The 21,658-nt window shown below is 38.3% G+C and overlaps 1 protein-coding gene across 1 annotated transcript; it reads left to right on the top strand.

Annotated features, from left to right (window-relative positions):
* Nucleotides 1-1,260: 1,260 nt before the first annotated feature.
* LOC119799366 (PHD and RING finger domain-containing protein 1-like) lies at nt 1,261-11,181 on the top strand. The gene is made up of 7 exons (XM_038309206.1): nt 1,261-1,818; nt 2,736-2,819; nt 5,752-5,879; nt 5,959-6,050; nt 6,278-6,483; nt 10,843-10,933; nt 11,029-11,181. The coding sequence occupies exons 1-7, from the start codon at nt 1,651-1,653 to the stop codon at nt 11,061-11,063; spliced, it is 804 nt and encodes a 267-aa protein (XP_038165134.1). The 5' UTR covers nt 1,261-1,650; the 3' UTR covers nt 11,064-11,181.
* The last annotated feature ends 10,477 nt before the right edge of the window (nt 11,182-21,658 follow it).

Raw genomic sequence — 21,658 nt, forward strand, 5'->3', positions numbered from 1 at the left:
GCTTTTAAGGGGAAGTCGAATTGATAACCATTGTTTTTTCACTTTTCCTTTTCACTCATAATCAAAAAAATATATATTCTTTATTGATAGGAAAGTAATATGAATTAATAAGTATGAAAGTTTTTTTTTTTCTATTAGAACAAGCACCTTTACAATGGTCTATGTCAACTTTGTTATAACCTTAAGTCAAAAATAAACATAAGTTGCATTTGAAAAAGCAACTGTGGTTAACTTATTAATAGTGCCCTTTTTGTGTTGTTTTTTTTTTAAGTGATGTTACTACTACAAATATCAATGTATGTTCTTGAGGTTTTATGTAACAAACCTAAGTAGAATTATAGGCTATATATTCTTTCAACAAAAAATCTACAAATTGCAGCATGCTTTATTCAGTATTCAACCGAGAGAGCAAATGGAGTCCACCCAGCCACTTTGTTAATCTTAATAAAAACCCACATAACCTTCATTTCAGCCATGCAATACTTATGTTTGTATTTCAAATTAAGCTTAGGCAACCATTTGTTTCTTTCTATTTAATCTATCTTTTCTTTCACTAAGTATAGATAACATTTTTTTTTATTTAAAATATGCTTTAAGATACGGAAGAGGATTAGGGCCACTGAAAAAACAAAAAAGTTAACTGATTTTTTAATTTTATTTCAGTATAATATGAGAAAAAAGTCAGAATTCTGACTTTAATCTCAGACTTCTGACTTTTTTCTCAGAATTCTGACTTTAATCTCCGAATTTTGGATCTTAATGTAGATGGGTACAATGATGGAAGACATGTGGAAGGTACTAGTTTCACTGACATAGATTTGAGTTGTTTGGGAGGGTCAGTAACACATTGGTGAAAAATTACGAAATTAGGCAACTTTTTACGTGCCTGAGGGGTCCCCAGTGATGCTATTTCATTAATGGAAAGAGCAGAAGGTCATTAAAACAAGAAAGCTAGTTTAATCAACTAAAACAGACATGGCTATACAGCTTGATGCTAACATGTTTGTTAGCTGTCAAAATTCAGTCAAAATTCTGAGGAAAACGTCAAAATTCTGAGATTAAAGTCAGAATTCTGACTTTTTTTTCCCATATTAAACTGAAATAATACTTTAAAATCAGTTAACTTTTTTTTTTTTTTTTTTCAGTGGCCCTAATCCTCTTCCGTATTAAGATGCTTTTGTTTTTGTTTTGGTTCAGTTTCCTTCCATCGTATTTTATTTTGTTGGACTTTATTTTCCATCTGCTCTTATTCTGAAATCAACAGTAAAACCGGAAGTTGTGATCTGTGTAGCGGCAGGAGCTAGTTATTTAAATTGTCTCGTTTTTGTCTTGCTATTCCAGATATTCCGTCGACTTTATAAAATTCAACAAGTTTAAAAAACTTCTATTATAACTGCAAGAATATTTGGCAAAGAACGTACGCTATTCTTTTTTCTTTTTAATCGTTTTTACTTACTAATGCTAGTTTACCAGCATTTAGCATCAACGCAGCTTTGTTGACCGAAACTCAGCACGCGCTCGTATTTTAACTTAAATATCGAGCATTTCTCGGCATTTGTAATAGTTTTGCTTCTAAATTTAACCCTCTTCCAACTCTCTTCTGGTGGCCTCGTGCGTTTGGCCAGTTATTTTGTTTAAAGTAGCAACATTATGGAAGAACCGGTCGCTTTAAGCGCAGCTGGTGGAGAAGCTGTTGACGCCAATTCCGAGTCGGAAAAATGCTACATCTGCCTGAGCCCCTTCGAGAAGCAAACGGTGGGATCGTTGGATAAATGTCCGCACTTCTTCTGCTTTGAATGTATCCACCAGTGGTCTCAGGTATTCGCCGTCATTTTTTCGCAGGCTGTCCTTGTTTTTATGTGGAGCTTGTGTTAGAAATGGTGGGCAGTACAGAGAACAGATGTTTAACAGCTGTTTCTACCGAATGCAAAGGTTTTAATGCAGAGTGCATCCCAGCTGTTAAAATGCTCTCTGCTGCTCCCCTCCATTGATTTTCATTTAGTGGTTTGTTGTTGTAACTACAACCTTGAAGCCAGGATGCAGAGGCGTAGCCAGAATTTTTTATAAGGGTGGCCAGGCAATAACCACTGCACACTGAGGGGTGGCCGAAAGAGGATAGGCACCAGAACCTCAGGGTTAATCTACACTTTTCCAACAGGAGAATTAACCAGCAAAACATCCATATTTTCTAAATCAAGACTAAACATACTTTTCTACAGCCCTGCTAACAAATAGACGCATTTATTTAAACATCCGTAATCCGTAATTTAACTGGATAAAACTCAGTTTTCAGTTGTGGGGCGTAAATCAATCATCATTGTCATTACTTACCTACTTGTATCATTAAACTTTCTGCATTAAAATGGACTTTTACAAGCACTAATATCTACATACATTGATTATTTGATAAATTTTTATTAAAATTGTTATTTATTTTTTATTTCACTGAAGCGTCCTAGATGACTTGCAGAGACAAATAATTTTCTCTTTACCCCATTTAACACATAATCTAGTTCTAAAAAGAGCATCAATTCTGTACTTATTATCTTTGATGTTAGTATATTGATGCGTATAATTAACCACAAAAATTAAATGTTTTAAATAATCCACTTGCCACCATCTGTATGAGAGGGAACAAAATAGCTCTGCCCCTACATAAATATCACTGTATTGTGTAAGTGGAGTGACAGAGAATGTTATTAAATTTATTTTTGTTGTTTTGTTTTCCATTTCAGACAGCCAACACCTGCCCTGTTGATCGAATCAGTTTTTCATACATTCTCCAGAGAAAGTGTCCTGAAGGGGACATACAGAAAAAGGTGGGCTGGTTCAGTATTTCTTTCATAGATTTAAAATAAATTAAAACAAAGTCCATGTAAAAATGTCTTAAAAACTTAAAAGCAGATTAGACTTCTGCAACCGCAGACATCAAATGTTGCTTGGGTCTGGTTGCGAACCAGTTTTGCTGGTATGCTTCTGCACCGTCAGAGCAGTTTCTCGCCCGTTGGATGGTCACGAGAACTTCGGCTGTGGTGGCGGGAGTGTTTATCTTCCAAAACAACAATGGCGTGTCTGCAAGATGTCACGGAGATGGATCTAGAGTTGCTAGACATCGAAGAGGAAAATGTTCTGTTAATGCTTCCGCTTGAGGTCTGCGCGGGTTTGCTACCGTTCGACATTTAAAGGAATAGTACACCCAAAACATGATTAGCCTTCATTTTCTACTCACCCCCATGCTGAACAACACTCTGGAGTACTTTTTTGATATCTCAAATGCATCTGGAGATCTGGGAGGCTTCTTGCTGTCTGCTGACATTCAAATAATGGAGGTCTATGGTGCCCGAGGCAGAAAAGTCCATAAAAGTCCACAAAAACGTTTAAATATTCCTCCATACTGCTCGTCCAATGTATTCCAAGTTTCCTGAGTGGGTAGCATCCAGAATTTGCTCGAAACGAAGTCATTTAGAATGTTTTTAGAGCATAAACAGTAGTGTATAGGATTTCCTGAAAGCGCGCACATGCGCGATCCCGACGCTACGGAAGCCGGCAGACCAAACCAGATGAAAGTGCACATTCAGCTCGGCAAAGAACTCATGCTCTTCCTCAACACTGAGGTCCTCAGACATTTTTCTTTCGTTGTTTCTTTCTTTGCACAGGTAAACAGCACATTTCTTCTTCTACGCTTGCATTATTGGAAGAGCAGACGCTGAATGCGCACTTTCATCTTGTTTGGTCTGCCAGCTTCCGTAGCGTCGTGATCGCGCATGTGCGCGCTTTCAGGAAATCCTATACACTACTGTTTATGCTCTAAAAACATTCTAAATGACTTCGTTTCGAGTAAATTCTGGATGCTACCCACTCAGGACACTTGGAATACATTGGATGAGCAGTATGGAGGAATATTGACACGTTTTTTGTGGACTTTTATGGACCTTTCTGCCTCGGGCGCCATAGACCTCCATTATTTGAATGTCAGCAGACAGCAAGAAGCCTCCCAGATCTCCAGATGCATTTGAGATATCAAAAAAGTACTCCAGAGTGTTGTTCAGCATGGGGGTGAGTAGAAAATGAAGGCTAATCATGTTTTGGGTGTACTATTCCTTTAAGGGCAATTTATGCATCCGACGCATAGCCTCTGCAACCCTAAAATTAGCGGTGCTAATACAGTGATTTCATGATAGACTGAAGCATAGGAACAATTTAATTACTGCGATAATTGGCATGTTTAAAGGCCAATTTATGCTTCTGACGCATAGCCTCTGCAACCATCAAATCTGTCTCTGTGCGCGACCATGCCCCTCGCGCAGAGGTTCTGCAACCGTCGTCGCACACCTAAAAAAATCCTGACTACTCGTTGTTTGGTCGCGAGTTCTCGAATAGGCTCCCCATTGCACTTTGGCGGAAATTGCTGTGCGTCCCTAGAAATTCCAGACCGACGGAATTTGATGTGTGCGGTTCCAGAAGTAACGACTTGAAGGCACAAACTCAACCGTTCATAATGTATTCTTTATGGTATGCCAGCATTCATAAGATGTAGGCGAATCACTGTCCCCCAGATATCCGCGGTTATATTTTTTATATTTATTTATTTTTTTAAACAAAGTAGAGTGTGTATGACATCATCCACGTGCGTCGGCTACCATTCATTCATCCTGTCTGCTGAACTGCTGCCAGTTTTACTCACATGCCTGGAAGATGTCTAATGCTACTACCACAGATGATCTCGCTCTCGAAAGGGAATTGAACGATTCAGATTAGCTAGCCGAATAAATAGAAGGGGTAGAGCGTAGCCGCCTGTGGCCCAGGCTGCCTGTCACAACTCCAGTCCGGCGCGTGGATGATGTCATTCCTATGATGTCGTTGCCCATAGGAAGACGTTACTTGGATATAACCTAATGGAATATTTTCAGAACAGCTTCAAATGACACAAAACTTTTATGGGCGACTAGAACAGGATGTAATAATGTAAAATCAAGGGTGCAATGTAAAAAAAACTGGCGTTCCCCTTTAAGTCAGGTTTTTTTTTAGGTGTGCAACGACGGTTGAATAACCTCTGTGCGGGGGGCGTGGTTGCGCACAGAGGCAGAAGTAGGGGTGTGCAAAATAATCGTCATGATGATGCATCGTGATTCTAATTTTCGTGATCTACTGCATCGATTCTTGACGCCAAGTATCGATTATTAATTTAAAAAAATTAATAAACAAAATTGCATGAATGGTTGGCGAACATCAGCCAAAAACAAGTGGAATACAACTTCCAGTCCAGTAGATGTCACTGCGGATGTGTTGACGCCCGCTGCCTTGTGTCACAAGCATTTTTCCGGCCGCGGGATACTGCGCCGAGTCATTCAAAAACAAAACATGGAGGAGAAAATATTGCAATGCATCGCAATAATTCAAGTATCGTGATGCATCGTGATAGCATCGCATCGTGGCATATGAATCGTGATTCAAATCGAATCGTGACTTCTTTGGCAATACCCACCCCTAGGCAGAAGCATAAATTGGCCTTTAAACATGCCAATTATCGCAGTAATTAAATTGTTCCTATGCTGCAGTCTATCGTGAAATCTATCTGTATTAGCGCCGCCTATAGATTAAATAAATGCTTCACAGACGTGTGTAGAAGTTGAGTAAAGATTCCTGCCTTTGTTGAAATGCAGATTTATTTATTTTTTTATGTAGCCTAGAAATGTGTTGGACATTTATTTCTTTCAATCATGACACTTTTGATTGGCCGTTTCCTTGCAGCTTAAAGTGACGACGCGCAGAAAGGACGATGAGACTGAGGAGGATTGGAGAAGCGTAGTTATCTGTGAGGAATGTGGGCGAAGCGGCCGCAGGGACCGACTGTTGGTGTGCAGACACTGTGACTCAGGGTAAGGCTTTCCTTCAACTACACACTCGTTTTAGCCTCGTCTTTGAGATCGCATTGATGTGCTACCATCGTTCCTACAGGTATCACATGGACTGCCTGACTCCACCTCTAAATTCTGTCCCTGAGGGAGACTGGGCCTGCCCTGACTGTGCCACCACCTTGCAGAATTCAGGTATTTATTTAATCAGTAAGATGTGTTGAATCTAACAACACAAAGTTTACTCACGTCCTCCAGTAGTTGCTGATACTACCAGGAAAATAGGATTAAAACTAAAGCAGAGATGTTTGATGCTACCTTCAGTAGCATTTTTTTGGCCTTTTCCTTTAGAAATCATGAGAGGTGTCATCAAAGCAGCATTTATCCAAACATGCAGACCTGAAAAATATTTCTCTATTCAGAGAGCTTTCTGGCAGAAGAGGCAGACATCAGCGATGGAGAAATCACGGACCTTCTCTCTGATATGGACCAAACTCCTTCTACAAGCAGCCGCCTGCGAGCTTCAACCGTGAACCGTCCCAGCCGCGTCACAGAAAGACGACGGAGCGCAAGGATCCAGAGCAGAGGGGGAAGCAGCAGTCCGTATCCACGGCCCCAAACCTCCTGGGTGAGTGGGTGGGAGAGGTTAAGGTCTGCTGACTGTGGACGCCGTTTCAGTTGTCATGTTCAAGAAACCAGTCTGAGATGATTCTTGCTTTATGACATGATGCTCAGTTGATACTAATGCTGCGTTCACACCAAACGCAGCAGGAGCAGCTAGTTTACATGCAAAGTCAATGGTTGACGCGCATCAAGGCACGTCAAGGTCCCGCGGCGCGTTTTGAGCAGCAGGCGCAGCACGTCTGAGCAGCTGAAGCAGCCGCAAACGCGCTGCTGCTCGAGATGGAAAAATTTAACTTTTGCTGCTCGACGCGCCGCATCAACCAATCAGAGAAGCTGATCTGGGAGCTGGCAGAGAGACAGACACATCGCTGATGACACAGAGCGCTGTGATCACTCCTCTGAAATAGTTTATTAACGCCTAAATTAACTAAAAATGCTGAAACCTGCCGGCAAAACATGCTTGCTTTTATTATCCTGGTGCCTGCAGTTTGGATTACGGACATGAAAAATGCCTTCCAGCCACTGCTGCAAACCGCGAGGAGGCAACTGGGCCATAGGCTGCTGTTGAATGGGATTACTGACAGAGTGCCACCAGTAAGTGGGGGTCTGAGCGGCTCTGACAGAAATAATATTGGAAGGCAGGATAGTTATCTGGATGAACTGAAGGCAATGATTACGTTTTCAGGTGGACTTTCTCACTTAAAAACATATTAAAACTACTTTATTCCCACTGATCACAGCAAATATAGCTGCAAGGCAAAGAAAGGATAGAGTAGCTCCGCCCAACGCGCGTCAGACACACTTTTGCACCGCGCAGCCAGAGCAGCAAAGCTCTGTGCAAAGCACCGCGCGTCAGAACTAACTGGTACAAGCAGCAAAAATGAAGCCGCAGATGCGTTTTTGCTGCTCCTGCTGCGTTGGGTGTGAACGCAGCTTAAGTGGTTCAAATGACACTTAGAAAATGACATCATCATTATCACCACCAGCCTGAACTGTTGACACAAGGCAGGAAGGATCCAAGCTTTTCGTGTTGACGCCCATTTTTTAACCCAACCATCTGAATGTTGCAGCAGAATTGAAGACTCGTCAAAACAGGCAACGTTTTTCAAATCTTCTGTTGTTTAATTCTGTTGAGCCTGCACGAATATGGCCTCAGGTTCCTGTTCTTAGCTGACAGTAGTGGCGCCTGGTGTGGCCCTCTGCGACTGTAGCCTATCTGCCTTAAAGATTGACGTGTTGAGGAGACGGGTTGCTTTTTACAACTGCAGTTGCTTTTTGTATCTCTGTTTCTGTCTCCTTGAACCCCAGTCGGCCTCAGCAGATGGCCGCTCACACAGAGCCTGGTTCTGCTGGAGGTTTCTTCCTGTTAAAATTGAGTTTTTTTCATCTCCACTGTTGCTACAAGCATGCTTAGTGTGAGGGATTGCATTAGAGTCAATGAGTCGATGCAATCAACTGGTTTTCCTTAGATGGAAAACTTTTAATCAATCTGACTGGATGATCTGGTTGAACTGTAAAGTGCCTTGAGATGACGTGTGTTGTGAATTGGCGCTATAGAAATAAACTGAATTAAATTGAATTGTTGTGCATTCATAGATGCTCTTCTGCACACCTTGGTGGTAACGAGTGGTTATTTGAGTCAACGTTGACTTTTCCATCAGTTTGAACCAGTCTGGCTATTTTCTGACCTTTGGCATCAATTTTGTTTTGCTCAAAGAACTGCGGCTCGTTGGATATTTTCTGTTTTTTGGGGCGTTCTCTGTAAACCCCGGAGATGGTTGTGTATGAAAATGCCACCAGATCAGGAGGTTCTGAAATTACTCCGACAAGCCCGTCTGGCACCAACATCCAGTCACTTAAATCATCTTTCTTCCTCCATTCTGCTCAGTTTGAACTACAGCAGAATGTCTCAACTACGTCTGCAAGCCTAAATGCAATGAGTTCAATAAGTTGTGATTGATTGGCTGACTCATTTGCATTAACGAGCAGTTGGACAGTTTCTCTATGTATGTGTGTATGTATAAAGTAATGTGAACATACAAACTCTACAGTTTTGTTTGTGTTAGCTCTAGATTTGTTAATGCATTCGCTAAAGCAGTTGCAAACTAAAGGAAGTGAGGTTCTGCGCTTATACACTTGATGCAAAGCTTTGGTTCTAAGAGCAGCAGCATGGTGTTTACCCACACTTCCTGCCACACTGTCAGTGTCCTACTGTTACCCATCTTTGTGGTAAATGAGCAAAGGTCTTCTTGTTTTCATTCCTTAACTTACCGGAGACTTCTTTTATAATTACAGTATCTTCCAAACATTTTTACACCTCTTGTTTATTCACATTACAAACACAAACTTAAAATGTTCTTTGGGGATGTTGTCTCATCCAATCTTGTTTATCTTCTGGGAGTTTTGACAAAAAAAAAAAAAAAATCTGTGAATGTTGGCATTTATTTTTATACCCTTCCCCTTTTACTCCGACGCCCCTCAATAAAAATTCAACACAAGCAACTGTAATGTGAAAATTTGAAGCGTTTGAGCGGTAGGTATTGAAATACATACATATATATATATATATATATATATATATATATATATATATATATATATATTAGTGCTGTCAATCGATTAAATTTTTTTAATCGCGATTAATCGCATCAATGCCTAAGTTAACTCGCGATTAATCGCATTTTAATCACACATTTTTTTCCTGATTGAAAATCATTTAAATACTCTCGATGACATACAAAAAAATACATACAGGCTAGGTTTGTGCCAATGTTCTTTTTTTAAAATGAGAACAGGTCACAGACACTGATTTATGCCATAGAAACATATGGCAAGAAGATGGGGAGGCATGTAGCAAAAAATAACAAATATGTAGCCAAAAAAAAGGCCCTGAAAACAGGCTGATGTAAAAGACAGTCTTTACAGTTAATACAGTCTTTTGAACAAAGACAAGCATTTTACCCTACTGCTATAAAATGCAGTACAGTTAACATTAGATGTTAATTAACCAAGATAATAATGAACAATTTTCAATCAATACATCTAAATCAATAGACCGACATCACTAGATGGAGGTAGTCTATGCTCTAGAAAGTTACTTTTCAGACTCTTAACAAAAATGAGAACACACACACAAGCACCCACCCACACACACACACACACGATACTGACCTGTGGCGTACACAGACAGCAAGAGTGCCGTAGCAGATTCCATTTCACCTCAGTAATCTGTTTTCTCAGCGTATTTCAGGTTGCTACTAGTTACCAGACACTCAACTTGTTTGTTGGTGGTCGGGCTTAAAGAAAAGGCACTAGCGTCACCCAGTGTATGAGCGTCTTTTTTCCTTGAGGAGCTCCGCTGTCGAAGCCTATGAGAAATGCATACACTGGGGGAAAATAGCCCCGCCTTCTCGCAGGCTGCAGCGGGATGTACTTGGAAAATTGTACCATAAAACCACATAGCGTTAATCTCACGTTAAAAAAATTATCGCCGTTAAAATGGCCTCGCGTTAACGCGTTAATAACGCGATAATTTTGACAGCACTAATATATATATATATATATATATATATATATATATATATATATATATATATATATATATATATATATATATATATATATATATATATATATATATAAAATTTACAAGACTTAACCTGATTGCTCATTCAATTTAAGAGATAAGCAAGATAACAAAATTGTTACATGATTTGAATACAAATATTAATGACTGTTCATTTCTTTAGGAACCTATGGATTAGGGCTTATATGATTAATCAGATTAAGTCATTATTAAAATAATCATTAATTAATTTGGTAATGGGATCATAGAATATTGGTATACACACTATGACATTGACAATTTGCTGAAAGAATAAACAGTTTACAGCAGCAATTAGGACAAAACTATAAAAGAAATGAACATTTTCCATTAAAGATTTAAAATGTTTGGATACGATATATATATATATATATAAATACACATATATGTGTTTTTGTCATTTACAATTAATATAAAATGCACGATAAAAACTCTCTACTTTTATACTTTAATACGGATTTATTCAGACATTTTACTGAGTATTTCTCTTTATAGTAATTGATTGATCCAAAAACAACCACCAGAATAATCAATTACTTAAAGGATCAATAGCTGCTGTCCTATTATGGATACTACTGTGGTAAAATGCTCTTAAATAGGGCTTTTAATAGTATGATAGTGTAGCTAAGTTGTTAAAGCATGCATGCTCCTCCAAAAGATCTAACCTCAGCGACATGGTGAAATTGAATACATCTCATATACAGCAATTATTGTTAGAGTTTATATTTGTTTTAAAACTGGATTTTATTTCTTTTTCAGCATGTTCCCAAATACCTGATCCGTGCATCAAGGCCTAGTGGGAAAACGGAAGGGTCTGTAAATCTCCCTGGTGTCAAAAATCCCTCAGACAGTAAGTGGTCTTTTTTTTTCTAACTCCCTGCTCCAGCAAGATGCTCACTTTTATGAAAAATAAATAAATAACATGTTTTATGTGTTTCTACACAGAAAAGAAAAGAAAAAGAAGGAAGAATGTAGCCTGAAGAACCATGAAGCAGAAGAAGTAAAAAAGAAAAATCTTTGTGTAACCATGGTACTGCCTTGAGTGACCACATGATGGCAGCATTGTGTCAAATCAGTAAAAAGTCAAAAACTGAATAAGTGCTGTTTTGTAGTTTTATTATACTGAAATCTTTATCCTTCTTTATTTTTTATTTTGTTTTTGAGCATCATTTTGTGCCTCTGCTTTTTTAATTAACAGAAACTAATCCCTGCATATCCATTCTGAATGTTCTTCTTTTAAGGCTTTATGCCATGTGACTATTAGGACTAGAAAAGATAAGAGGACTGCCACTGATGACATCACTATCAACAGGTATAAGTTGACTGAATCAGTCAGGGGTGAATTTAAGGGAAGCAAATGAATTGAAGCTGCAGTTTTTGTACTTATGGATATGTGTTTTAGAAACACACAGAGGACCTCAAAGACTTTGTTTTTCATTAGCTTTTTGAAGTTTGATTTACATTTTTTTATATATATAACGGTACTATTAGATCTTATAAATAAAGGTTCTGTTATTCTGTGTATTTGGGTCTAAAGTCAATATGTTTCAGCAGCATTTTTAGTCACACAGCTTCAGTGATATCTTTGCAAGTAAAGACTGTTTTCTGCAACTAAACCACATACTTTGCTTATGCCACTAGAGAAAGATTTGAGAAAGCTTTAAAATCTCAATATTTAGACTGGCATGTCTGAGTTTTCCTCCTGGACACGTTGTCCACACAAACTTACCAGGGATGATGGATGGAATAAATCTGGTTAAAGTGTTTAACAACACATTTTCAATCATGTTGATGGACATTATTCAAACGATAGATCTTATTAAAATATATTTCAAATAAAATACGATTTTATTCTTGATTCTGAACAAGCAAAGGGAGTTCGGGCTTTAAAACAAAACACCTCAAGCTTTTTCCCTCTGAGTCCTGGCTCTCCTTGAGATTGTGTGCCTCATCGTCTGCTGTTCCCAGTGATAGCACCCACAGTGCGTCTACGCACTAAGCCAACCTGATCATTAAAAGCTCAGATATCACTACAGTTGGGATTTTTATTTATGGAAATAATCAGTGTAGATGGAGGAAGTTAAACAGGAAAAATGCAGAAAAGGCAATCCGGTCCTCAGTGTAGATTAAATAAAAGAGAAGATTAATTAACTGAGCCCACTGCCTCTAACATCAGCATCCCAGCTATAGAGAGAGAGAGGAAAGCATTAAAATCCTGAGTACAGAAGGTTAACGAGCTCAACTGGTTGAAGTACATAATGGCAGCCTGAAACTGGCTCAGCAAAGATTATACATTATGATGAAACTGAAATATTCCCAAGCATCCCTGTAGTATCCTATAGGACAGTGGTTCAGACTGTGAACATAACTGCATCCAGATGTGCTACTCCAGCTGCTGTATGGCATAAAACAAATCAGAAGAATGCCTACAACCGGACAAATATAGAATCATCACATTCATATATTTAAAACATGACCAGACAAAACGTAAATCCAAGTGAAACCCACAAAAAGAAAAACTAAAACCAATGGTTTGTTGCATGCATGCAATGATTTGCATCATAAGAATAAAGTACAACAGATTTAAAGGCCATATCCTACATTTTAAGTATTTCAAAGTCCCCAGTAGGCAAATGTGATTAGAATAAGGATTTTATAACTACGCAGATTATTATATATTATATACTATAGTTATTTTCTTCCAACCTCGCAGAAAAACACTTTCCTTCAAAGAGAAGCCCGCTCTCCTTGTCTGGGCGTCGGCCGTTTCATGACATTGGTGTTTAACACCACTTCTGACGGCTAAACAAAGGCTGAAAAATCTTATCTTACTTTCAAAAATCCTGATTTAACAACTTAGGCAAGAGCCAAAAAAAGAAAAATTGCTTCCCTGTGAAGATTAACTGCTAACAGATTTACTTGGTTTTAAATCTGAGTCAGAATTATTGTGCTCTGCCTCATCACCCCTCCCTGATTGGAGAAAGTGGACGTTTGTGTGGGTGCAGCGTGGTTAACATAGCCGCTTCCTGGAGGGAGGATTCTTATCTAGATATTCTCGTTTTCAAAGGTCAGAGAGGGGCTGCTGCTCAACCAGCAGAAGGCGAGAATTACTCAGAGATACAGGAATACAGCAAAATACAACTTTAGGCACAACTCTGATAAGGGAAGGGCATTAAAACAGTTAAAAGCGCAGAAAGTCGGTTTTGCATGATATAGACCCTTTAAGTTTTATGTGGTAAAAAGTAAGCATGTCCAATAATGAGTTGTTCTTAAACCAGCAGCCTCTGGTACTTTAGATTTTTTTTTTCCTCTTTGCAGTATAGAAAAAAAGATTGGAAAAGATGTGCGACGATCTTGAGTGTATAGTTTGACGTTCACACAAATAAAGGGAAAAGAACAACAGACACTAAGTCAATTATGACAAGAGGGCCTAATAAAAAAACTACATTTTAGATCATTTGACTAAGAAATGACAAGAAATTTACAGTTTCCACCTTTATACCATTTACTAAATAAGGTAAAAAAAAAAGAAAAATATTCTTTGTAATATTAAAGATGGCTTCAAAGATTTACTTCAAGACTCCATTTTCCACCTAAGTTCTGCAACAATGGTCTACATGTGGAAATCAGACCAATGATAGTTGCATCATCTGCATACTCAATAGTATCGACAAGTATCAATACAGTTTGTCAATGTGTCGAAACGTAATCCTTAAGTATTTTAGTTACTTAAATGTGTTGAAAAGTGTGTCGAAACGTAATACTTAAGTATTTTAAGTAACTAAAATACTTAAGTATTGCGTTTCGACACATTGGCAAACAATTGATATTTTTCGATACTGTGTCACTGAATACTGACACCTGCTGGACATTTAACAACACTACAGGCAGACTGAGACTAAACTGACACTGATTTAATGGCCTTTATTAAAATCACATTTAAAACCACTGTTTGCTTTAATGTATATTTCATATTTTCATTTAAATTGAAAATATTTGAACGGATAACAGGAAAATTTAAGTGAGCATGTGGGACTAGGATTGATTTAATATAATAAATACAGGAAGAACAGCAAACTAAGAGTCAATGTGAATTTGGATAAGCTGAGTGATAATTGAGAGGAACAGGATGACGCAAGAAGAACATTGATTCAAATATTAGATCAGAATGGTCCCTCTCGGCTAAAATGCTTCTTTTCTCCCTGATTGAACTGCTCTGTCTGACACATTGCTTTTTATCTTCTCTAAGATCCGTTTTTCTTGATTAATTTGATGATAAACCACAAAAGATCATCATTTTTTTGGCAGATGTGTTGCATTGACAGATGCGCTTATAAAGACAGTTTAGTGCATCAGTCAGTTCGAAACAGCTCCTACGCTGGAAAAACTATCTAGAAATAAGTAAAGATTTCTTAAATTAAGTGTATTTACCCTTGATTTGAGTAGATCAATGAGATAGTTTGCCATTGGAATCAGTATTTTTACACTTAAAATAAGATAATTAGATAATATTCACTTGAAATAAGACAATGCAATTGTGTTTTTTTATTTTCAATCTAAATTGTCTTGTTCCATTTGCAAGATGTCTCTTTTATCTCCTCAATTCAAGAACAAATGCACTTATTTTAAGAAAAAATGACTTATCAAGATTTAGATTTTTTGCAGTGTATATCGGTCACGTGACTTTCTTGAAATGATGCGTTCACTGACACAGGGTCTTGCTTCGAGCTGGACACATGCACCGAGGCATCGGTGTTGCTGGACCCATCACTACTGTTAAGAATGATCAACTCTGTCTCTATACTCTCATTTCTAATTAGATAAACTGTTTGGGAGAACATGAGCCTTAACAGATCACAGAGAGGTATTATTAGGGTTTAACAAGCAGATTCATGAACCATAAAAATAATCCTAATCTATAGAAGATAATAGGGGTGTAAATCACACTCATCATGGCAATTCGATTCAGTATCGATTTCTTCAGCCAACGATTCGATTAATATTTTCGATACTCAAGAAAACACCACGATACGTTTCGATTAGTTCTTTTTTTTTACCTTACAGGCTACACAATGTTTCATATTTGAAATAAATCAATGAAAGCTATAATATCGTTATGCCTTTTATTTGAGAAACAACAGCAAATAACAGAAGTAGAAAAGTTGTACTCCACTTAGGCATATTACAACCTCATTTACTGAAAAATAATAATGCCCCTGTGTTATAGATTCTGAAAGGCCTTGCATCAAAAAATACTGCACAAAATCAGTGCAATTAGTGCAATGCAATACCTCGGCTCCAGAGTGACGAGCAGGTATCGGAAGCCTTTGTTCTCCACAACGCAATAGGGACGTATGCCTGTACATATGAAGAACGCCATTGCCTTGGATAGGTTTAGCGCCACTGCAGCACGGGAGTCAGAATTGCGCATAGGACCAAATTTGGCCAATTGGTTGCATCCATCAGAGGCTCACAGTTATGGAACACACTACAGGCTCATGTTAGGGGCTGTGGGACCTTCATACGTTTTAATTTGTCCTTGAAACATTGGTTGAAAACTAACCAGACATGTCTTCACAGGTAAATTGATCTGGGCCTGTTAACCTCATTTTATTGTTTAACCTCATTTTATTGTGATTTTATGTTATTGGCATCTTATCTGTTTGTGTTCACTCTGTTCTCTCCTGTAGCGTCTTGTTTAATGTTCACTGTTTTTACCTGCCTTAGGACAGCGGATGCAAATTAGCTGTTGTGCTAATTCTGGCATATTTACAATGATGTTTAATGCTGACATGTTGATGAATGTGCATTGTCCTAATTCAAATAAAAAAATTTAAAAAATTGATAAAAATAGACCGGAGGGGAAAAAAACCATGAGTTGCTACTCTTGCGGACGCGTCGATGCATCGGATCGTCGGCTGTTGAATGGATGGGTCAATACAAAGTGATTATTATTTACACCAGTAGAAGATAATGGTCTCCATTACTCTCAAAAGCACTGGGATTTTCTGTTTTTCAGTAGTACTGAGGTTCATTAAAAAAAAGCCAGTGAGGCCTCTAGATATCAGATTCCTGGGGTTGTTGAGAGTCATCAGACTCCAATATGAAGAAACTATTATGATCTTCCTTCGTCTCGTTGCCTAGCAACATCAGCCTCTGTGTTTTCCCATAATCTCGCCGAGACACCCTCACATCTCCTCTGATCTTAAATCTGACCTTTGAAGTCCTCGAAGCATCATGCAATGAATAAATCAATTGGATTTGGAGAACTTTCTGTGATTGATATCAAGGAAATAAATCTTGTGGGGCAAAAATGTATTTAAAAACCGCAGTAAAGCTTGATTCTGACTGTGTGACATTAATAAAGTGAAGTCATTAAGGCTCTATTCATGTTCACATGATTGGCTTGTGTGTAAATCTGTTGTGTTTGAGGAGATGGGAACTCAGCAAGCCTGCAGCAATTCCTGCCCTACTTTACTTTCCCTTAAAACAATTTTGCAGAAAAAGAGGACGACTGTTTACCTTCTTTTGCCAACTAAGCAGAACTGATAAAACATCCTGGATAAAAACGCTGCATAGAGCAGAATCCCTCAGAGCAATGTCCTTTGTAACATGTTACAGAAAACTCTTAGAAGTTGTGTTCCCTCTAATATTTCAAGTGCCTGGAGCACTGTAAGCAACATCAGATGTTCACGCTGACGCCAAACTTATACACACACACATATATATATATATATAGTAAACCTGGGATCATAGCAAGTTGCATGGATTATTAAGAGATTACAGAAGCAAATTTCATTAGTTTACTTTTAAATTATTTGATTTTACCCACTTAAATAAATTGATATAAAAACAACTTTTTGGTCATGAGATGTGAAGTATGTAAGAGTCCTACTCTGGCCAGAGGAAGGTAAAAATGATTAAACGTCACTAGAATATTCAGTAGAATATTCAAAAGATGGCTGACGCTCACGGTGAAAGAATTTTTTGAATACCTATTACGGTTTTGGCTCACCGCTCGTTTGTTCGGAGGGAAAGTTTTGCTTTTGAGAGCTCTGCTCTACCATGTGACTCCATGTTATTTAATGAGACCAGCAGGATTTATAAACCTTTATATTTCTCCTTCCCATTAAGGCTGTGAATGAGCTACAGCCATGAACGTTATCCCAATTGGAGACAAAGGATAGCTCTCGCTTAGACTGAAAAAATTTTTTAGATACCATTTACGGTTTGTCTTCAGCACTCGTTTGTTCGAAGCTGCTATTCCCATTCAAAAAAGTCTGAGAGGAAAGGAACGAAAGTGATGCGCATGTCTCTCTGTCCCTGACAGGCTCGTTAAGCGTTGTCAAGGTAACCGTGCTTCAAAGGATTTTACCTCCACCACTTTAAACAGCACATTTTAATCTAATGGAGGGAGACAACACTGATTTAACATTAGGAAGTGGATACAATATGACTACTGGCCATGACCCTTCCCTTCACACGCAACCCTGATAGACTTTCAAAATAAGACTCCGGGGACCCTTCAAAATAAAAGCCCCTACATTAAACTCATATTTTTTTTCCCAGCATATGGCTCAACATTATGACCCAAACTCAACTACTTTTTTAAAATTATACTCTAGGGGGGGTTTCATAACACACCCCACAGCAAATTTCAAAATAAAAGCCTCCCATTTCCACTTCATCTACTGCCCTAATAACAGGGGGAAAGAGTGATTTAAGGATTGAAAAGTCATCAAGTATCACTGCTGGGTCTGACCCTTTTCTCAACACACAACCCTGCTAGACTTTCAAAATAAGACTCCAGTGACCCTACAAAATAAAAGCCTCTATATTATACTTGTGTATTAATTGATGCAAATGGCTCAGAATTATGACCCAAACTCTACCAGCTTGATTCTATTAGACTCTAGGGACCTTTTCACAACATACCCCAGAGCGAATTTCACAATAAAAGTCTCCCATTTATGCTCTAATATACAGGTGCTGGTCATAAAATTAGAATATCATGAAAAAGTAGATTGATTTCAGTAATTCCATTTAAAAAGTGAAACTTGTATATTATATTCATACATTACATACAAACTCATATATTTCAGATGTTTATTTTGTTTAATTTTGATGATTACAAATGACAACAATCGAAAATCTCAAATTCATCATATCAGAAAATTAGAATATTGTGAAAAGGTTCAAAATTGATGGCCCCTGGTGCCACACTCTAATCAGCTAATTAACTCAAACCACCTGCAAAAGCCTTTAAATGGTCTTTCAGTCTAGTTCTATAGGCTACACAATCATGGGGAAGACTGCTGACTTGACAGTTGTCCAAAAGACGACCATCGACACCTTGCACAAGGAGGGCAAGACACAAAAGGTCATCGCTAAAGAGGCTGGCTGTTCACAGAGCTCAGTGTCCAAGCACATTAATAGAGAGGCGAAGGGAAGGAAAAGATGTGGTCGAAAAAAGTGTACAAGCAAGAGAGATAACCGCACCCTGGAGAGGATTGTGAAACAAAACCCATTCAAAAATGTGGGGGAGATTCACAAAGAGTGGACTGCAGCTGGAGTGAGTGCTTCAAGAACCACCACACACAGACGTATGAAAGACATGGGTTTCTGCTGTCGCATTCCTTGTGTCAAGCCACTCTTGAACCACAGACAGCGTCAGAAGCGTCTTGCCTGGGCTAAAGAGAAACAGGACTGGACTGCTGGTGAGTGGTCCAAAGTCATGTTCTCTGATGAAAGTAAATTTTGCATTTCCTTTGGAAATCAAGGTCCCAGAGTCTGGAGGAAAAGAAGAGAGGCACTTCATCCACGTTGCTTGAAGTCCAGTGTAAAGTTTCCACAGTCAGTGATGGTTTGGGGTGCCATGTCATCTGCTGGTGTTGGTCCATTGTGTTTTCTGAGGTCCAGGGTCAACGCAGCCACATACCAGGAAGTTTTAGAGCACTTCATGCTTCCTGCAGCTGACCAACTTTTTGGAGATGCAGATTTCATTTTCCAACAGGACTTGGCACCTGCACACAGTGCCAAAGCTACCAGTACCTGGTTGAAGGACCATGGTATCCCTGTTCTTAATTGGCCAGCAAACTCTCCTGACCTTAACCCCATAGAAAATCTATGGGGTATTGTGAAGAAGAAGATGCAATACACCAGACCCAACAATTCAGAAGAGCTAAAAGCCACTATTAGAGCAACCTGGGCTATCATAACACCTGAGCAGTGCCACAGACTGATCGACTCCATGCCACGCCGCATTGCTGCAGTAATACAGGCCAAAGGAGGCCCAACTAAATACTGAGTGCTGTACATGCTCATACTTTTCATGTTCATACTTTTCAGTTGGCCAACATTTCTATAAATCCTTTGTTTTTATTGGTCTTCAGTAATATTCTAATTTTCTGATATGATGAATTTGAGATTTTCATTTGTTGTCATTTGTAATCATCAAAATTAAACAAAATAAACATCTGAAATATATGAGTTTGTATGTAATGTATGAATATAATATACAAGTTTCACTTTTTAAATGGAATTACTGAAATCAATCTACTTTTTCATGATATTCTAATTTTATGACCAGCACCTGTATTATCTATTCACCCAATAACATGGAAAACCAGTGATTTCATATTTAGAAATGGATTCTATATCACTGCTGGGCATGACCCTTCCCTTGACACACATCCATGATAGACTTTCAAAATAAGACTAAAGGGACCCTACAAAATAAAAGCCTCTTCCTTATGCACATTCATTCATTGTGCAGTATGGCTTGTAGCTATGACCCAAAGTCAACCAATTTCTTCAAATTACACTACCAAGGCCTGTTGACCACACACCTCAGTTTACATTTCTTAATAAGGCTCTAAGATTTACACTGTAATAAAGCATCTGCTAACCTAGTAACATGCAGCCTAAGCCTGCCAATGGTGCTTTCATCACCACAGCGGCTCGTATTATGCAGTTTAGTTTTTTTTTTGATAAATTCAGCTCCTTAAGTGGTATTAGCTCTCTTTCTATAAGCTTCTCTCTCTGTCCTTCCTCTGCTTCTCATGGTTAGTCTTGCACCTAGGTTTGTAAATTTTCAATCCTCAAATGATGACACTGTTTTCTTTATGCTGATCAACATTTTTTGATATTATGTATGGTTTGGCTGTGCAGCTTTTAAGATGAGTTTCTTTCTGCCATTTTAGTGCCAAATAATTCTACCCTAAAAAAATCTTCAGATGATTCAATTGTTTTCTGCAGTTTGAAGTTTCTGATGACTTCCTATCACATTTTCATATGTTCTGCAGTTAATTTCAGCTTTATTCATTCAGCAAAAGCATTCCCACTTGCTGTTTCTCCGAAACAGCTTTTTCTAGTTTTACTTACATTTGATCTATTTCTCACTTCTTTCCTTCTCCAATGATCCAAATTTGCAACTTTAAGAGCTTTTTGGATGCTGTTTTAATACGATTCATTAAACTAAATCTTCTTTCACAATCAGCGCTGAAGGCTTTAGATATACAGTAGCACAAACTGCAAGATCTCCTTTAGTTTCTCACATCTAAGTGGTGCAGCCACCTTATCTGAGACGATGGCGGCAGGCCAGTGGAGGGCGCTAGGGCGCCGCCCCACCCATTGATCCTCATTAAGACACAAAGTTTATTTTATTTTTATTTAATTCTAAATCAAAATTAAAAAATATTTTGAGATATATTAATATACATTTTTTCGATGTGCTAAATATTTAAACTTATTCTGAGAATGTGCTGATTGACCCGTGTTTCCGTTTTGGCTTCATCGTGTACTTGAATTTTGCCAAAAAAACTATATAAAAAAACAAAAAACATTGCACTATGCATTAAACAAGTTTTTCATAAGCTGTGTGCATGTTGGATAGTAGGAATGTTACAAACCAGGGTACATTTCAAAAAGCAGGTTTACTAAAAACTCAAAGTTTTCAGGGAAACTCTGTCCCATCTATTCATTGATTTCTTTTATGTATTTTCCTAGAGAAATGGGTTCATTGTCATTTGGTGACATCATAGTGTACAGCTGTGTATTGTCTACATAGGTATAGTAGCTTATGATGTTGTCTATTAAAATCTTATTTAGGGGAAGTATGTAGATATTGAATAAACAGGCCCTAAGATGGATCCTTGGGGAACTCCACACGTCATTTCTACAGTCACTGATGTAAAGTTACCTACTGACACAAAAAAAGGCCATGTCCTTCAAGAAGGATTTAAATCAGTCCAGTATTCCACCAGAAAGGTGGAATTAGTTTTCCTGATGCTCTAATAAGAAAACTTTTGCTATGCAGTTATTGGTTTTATAGTCTAAATAATAGTCAACAGATGAATGGATTAGCTAAAAAAATGTTGGCTGCATCCCTCAGTTCAAAATTCACTGTCTTTATAAGGAAGGCAAGTTTGTGTGGTGTGGAGGCTGCAGCACCTCAGACTTGAAGAGCATGAGAAGAGCCATGAGAACAGCAGAGAGGATTATCGGGGCTCCTTTTCCCTCCATAAAAGACATTTCATCCCAGCGCGGCGTGTCCCGAGCCTGTGACATCATCAGT

The sequence above is a fragment of the Cyprinodon tularosa genome, unplaced genomic scaffold (assembly GCF_016077235.1).
Source record: "Cyprinodon tularosa strain WSP-4 unplaced genomic scaffold, ASM1607723v1 ctg66, whole genome shotgun sequence".
In the NCBI taxonomy this organism is placed as follows: domain Eukaryota; kingdom Metazoa; phylum Chordata; class Actinopteri; order Cyprinodontiformes; family Cyprinodontidae; genus Cyprinodon; species Cyprinodon tularosa.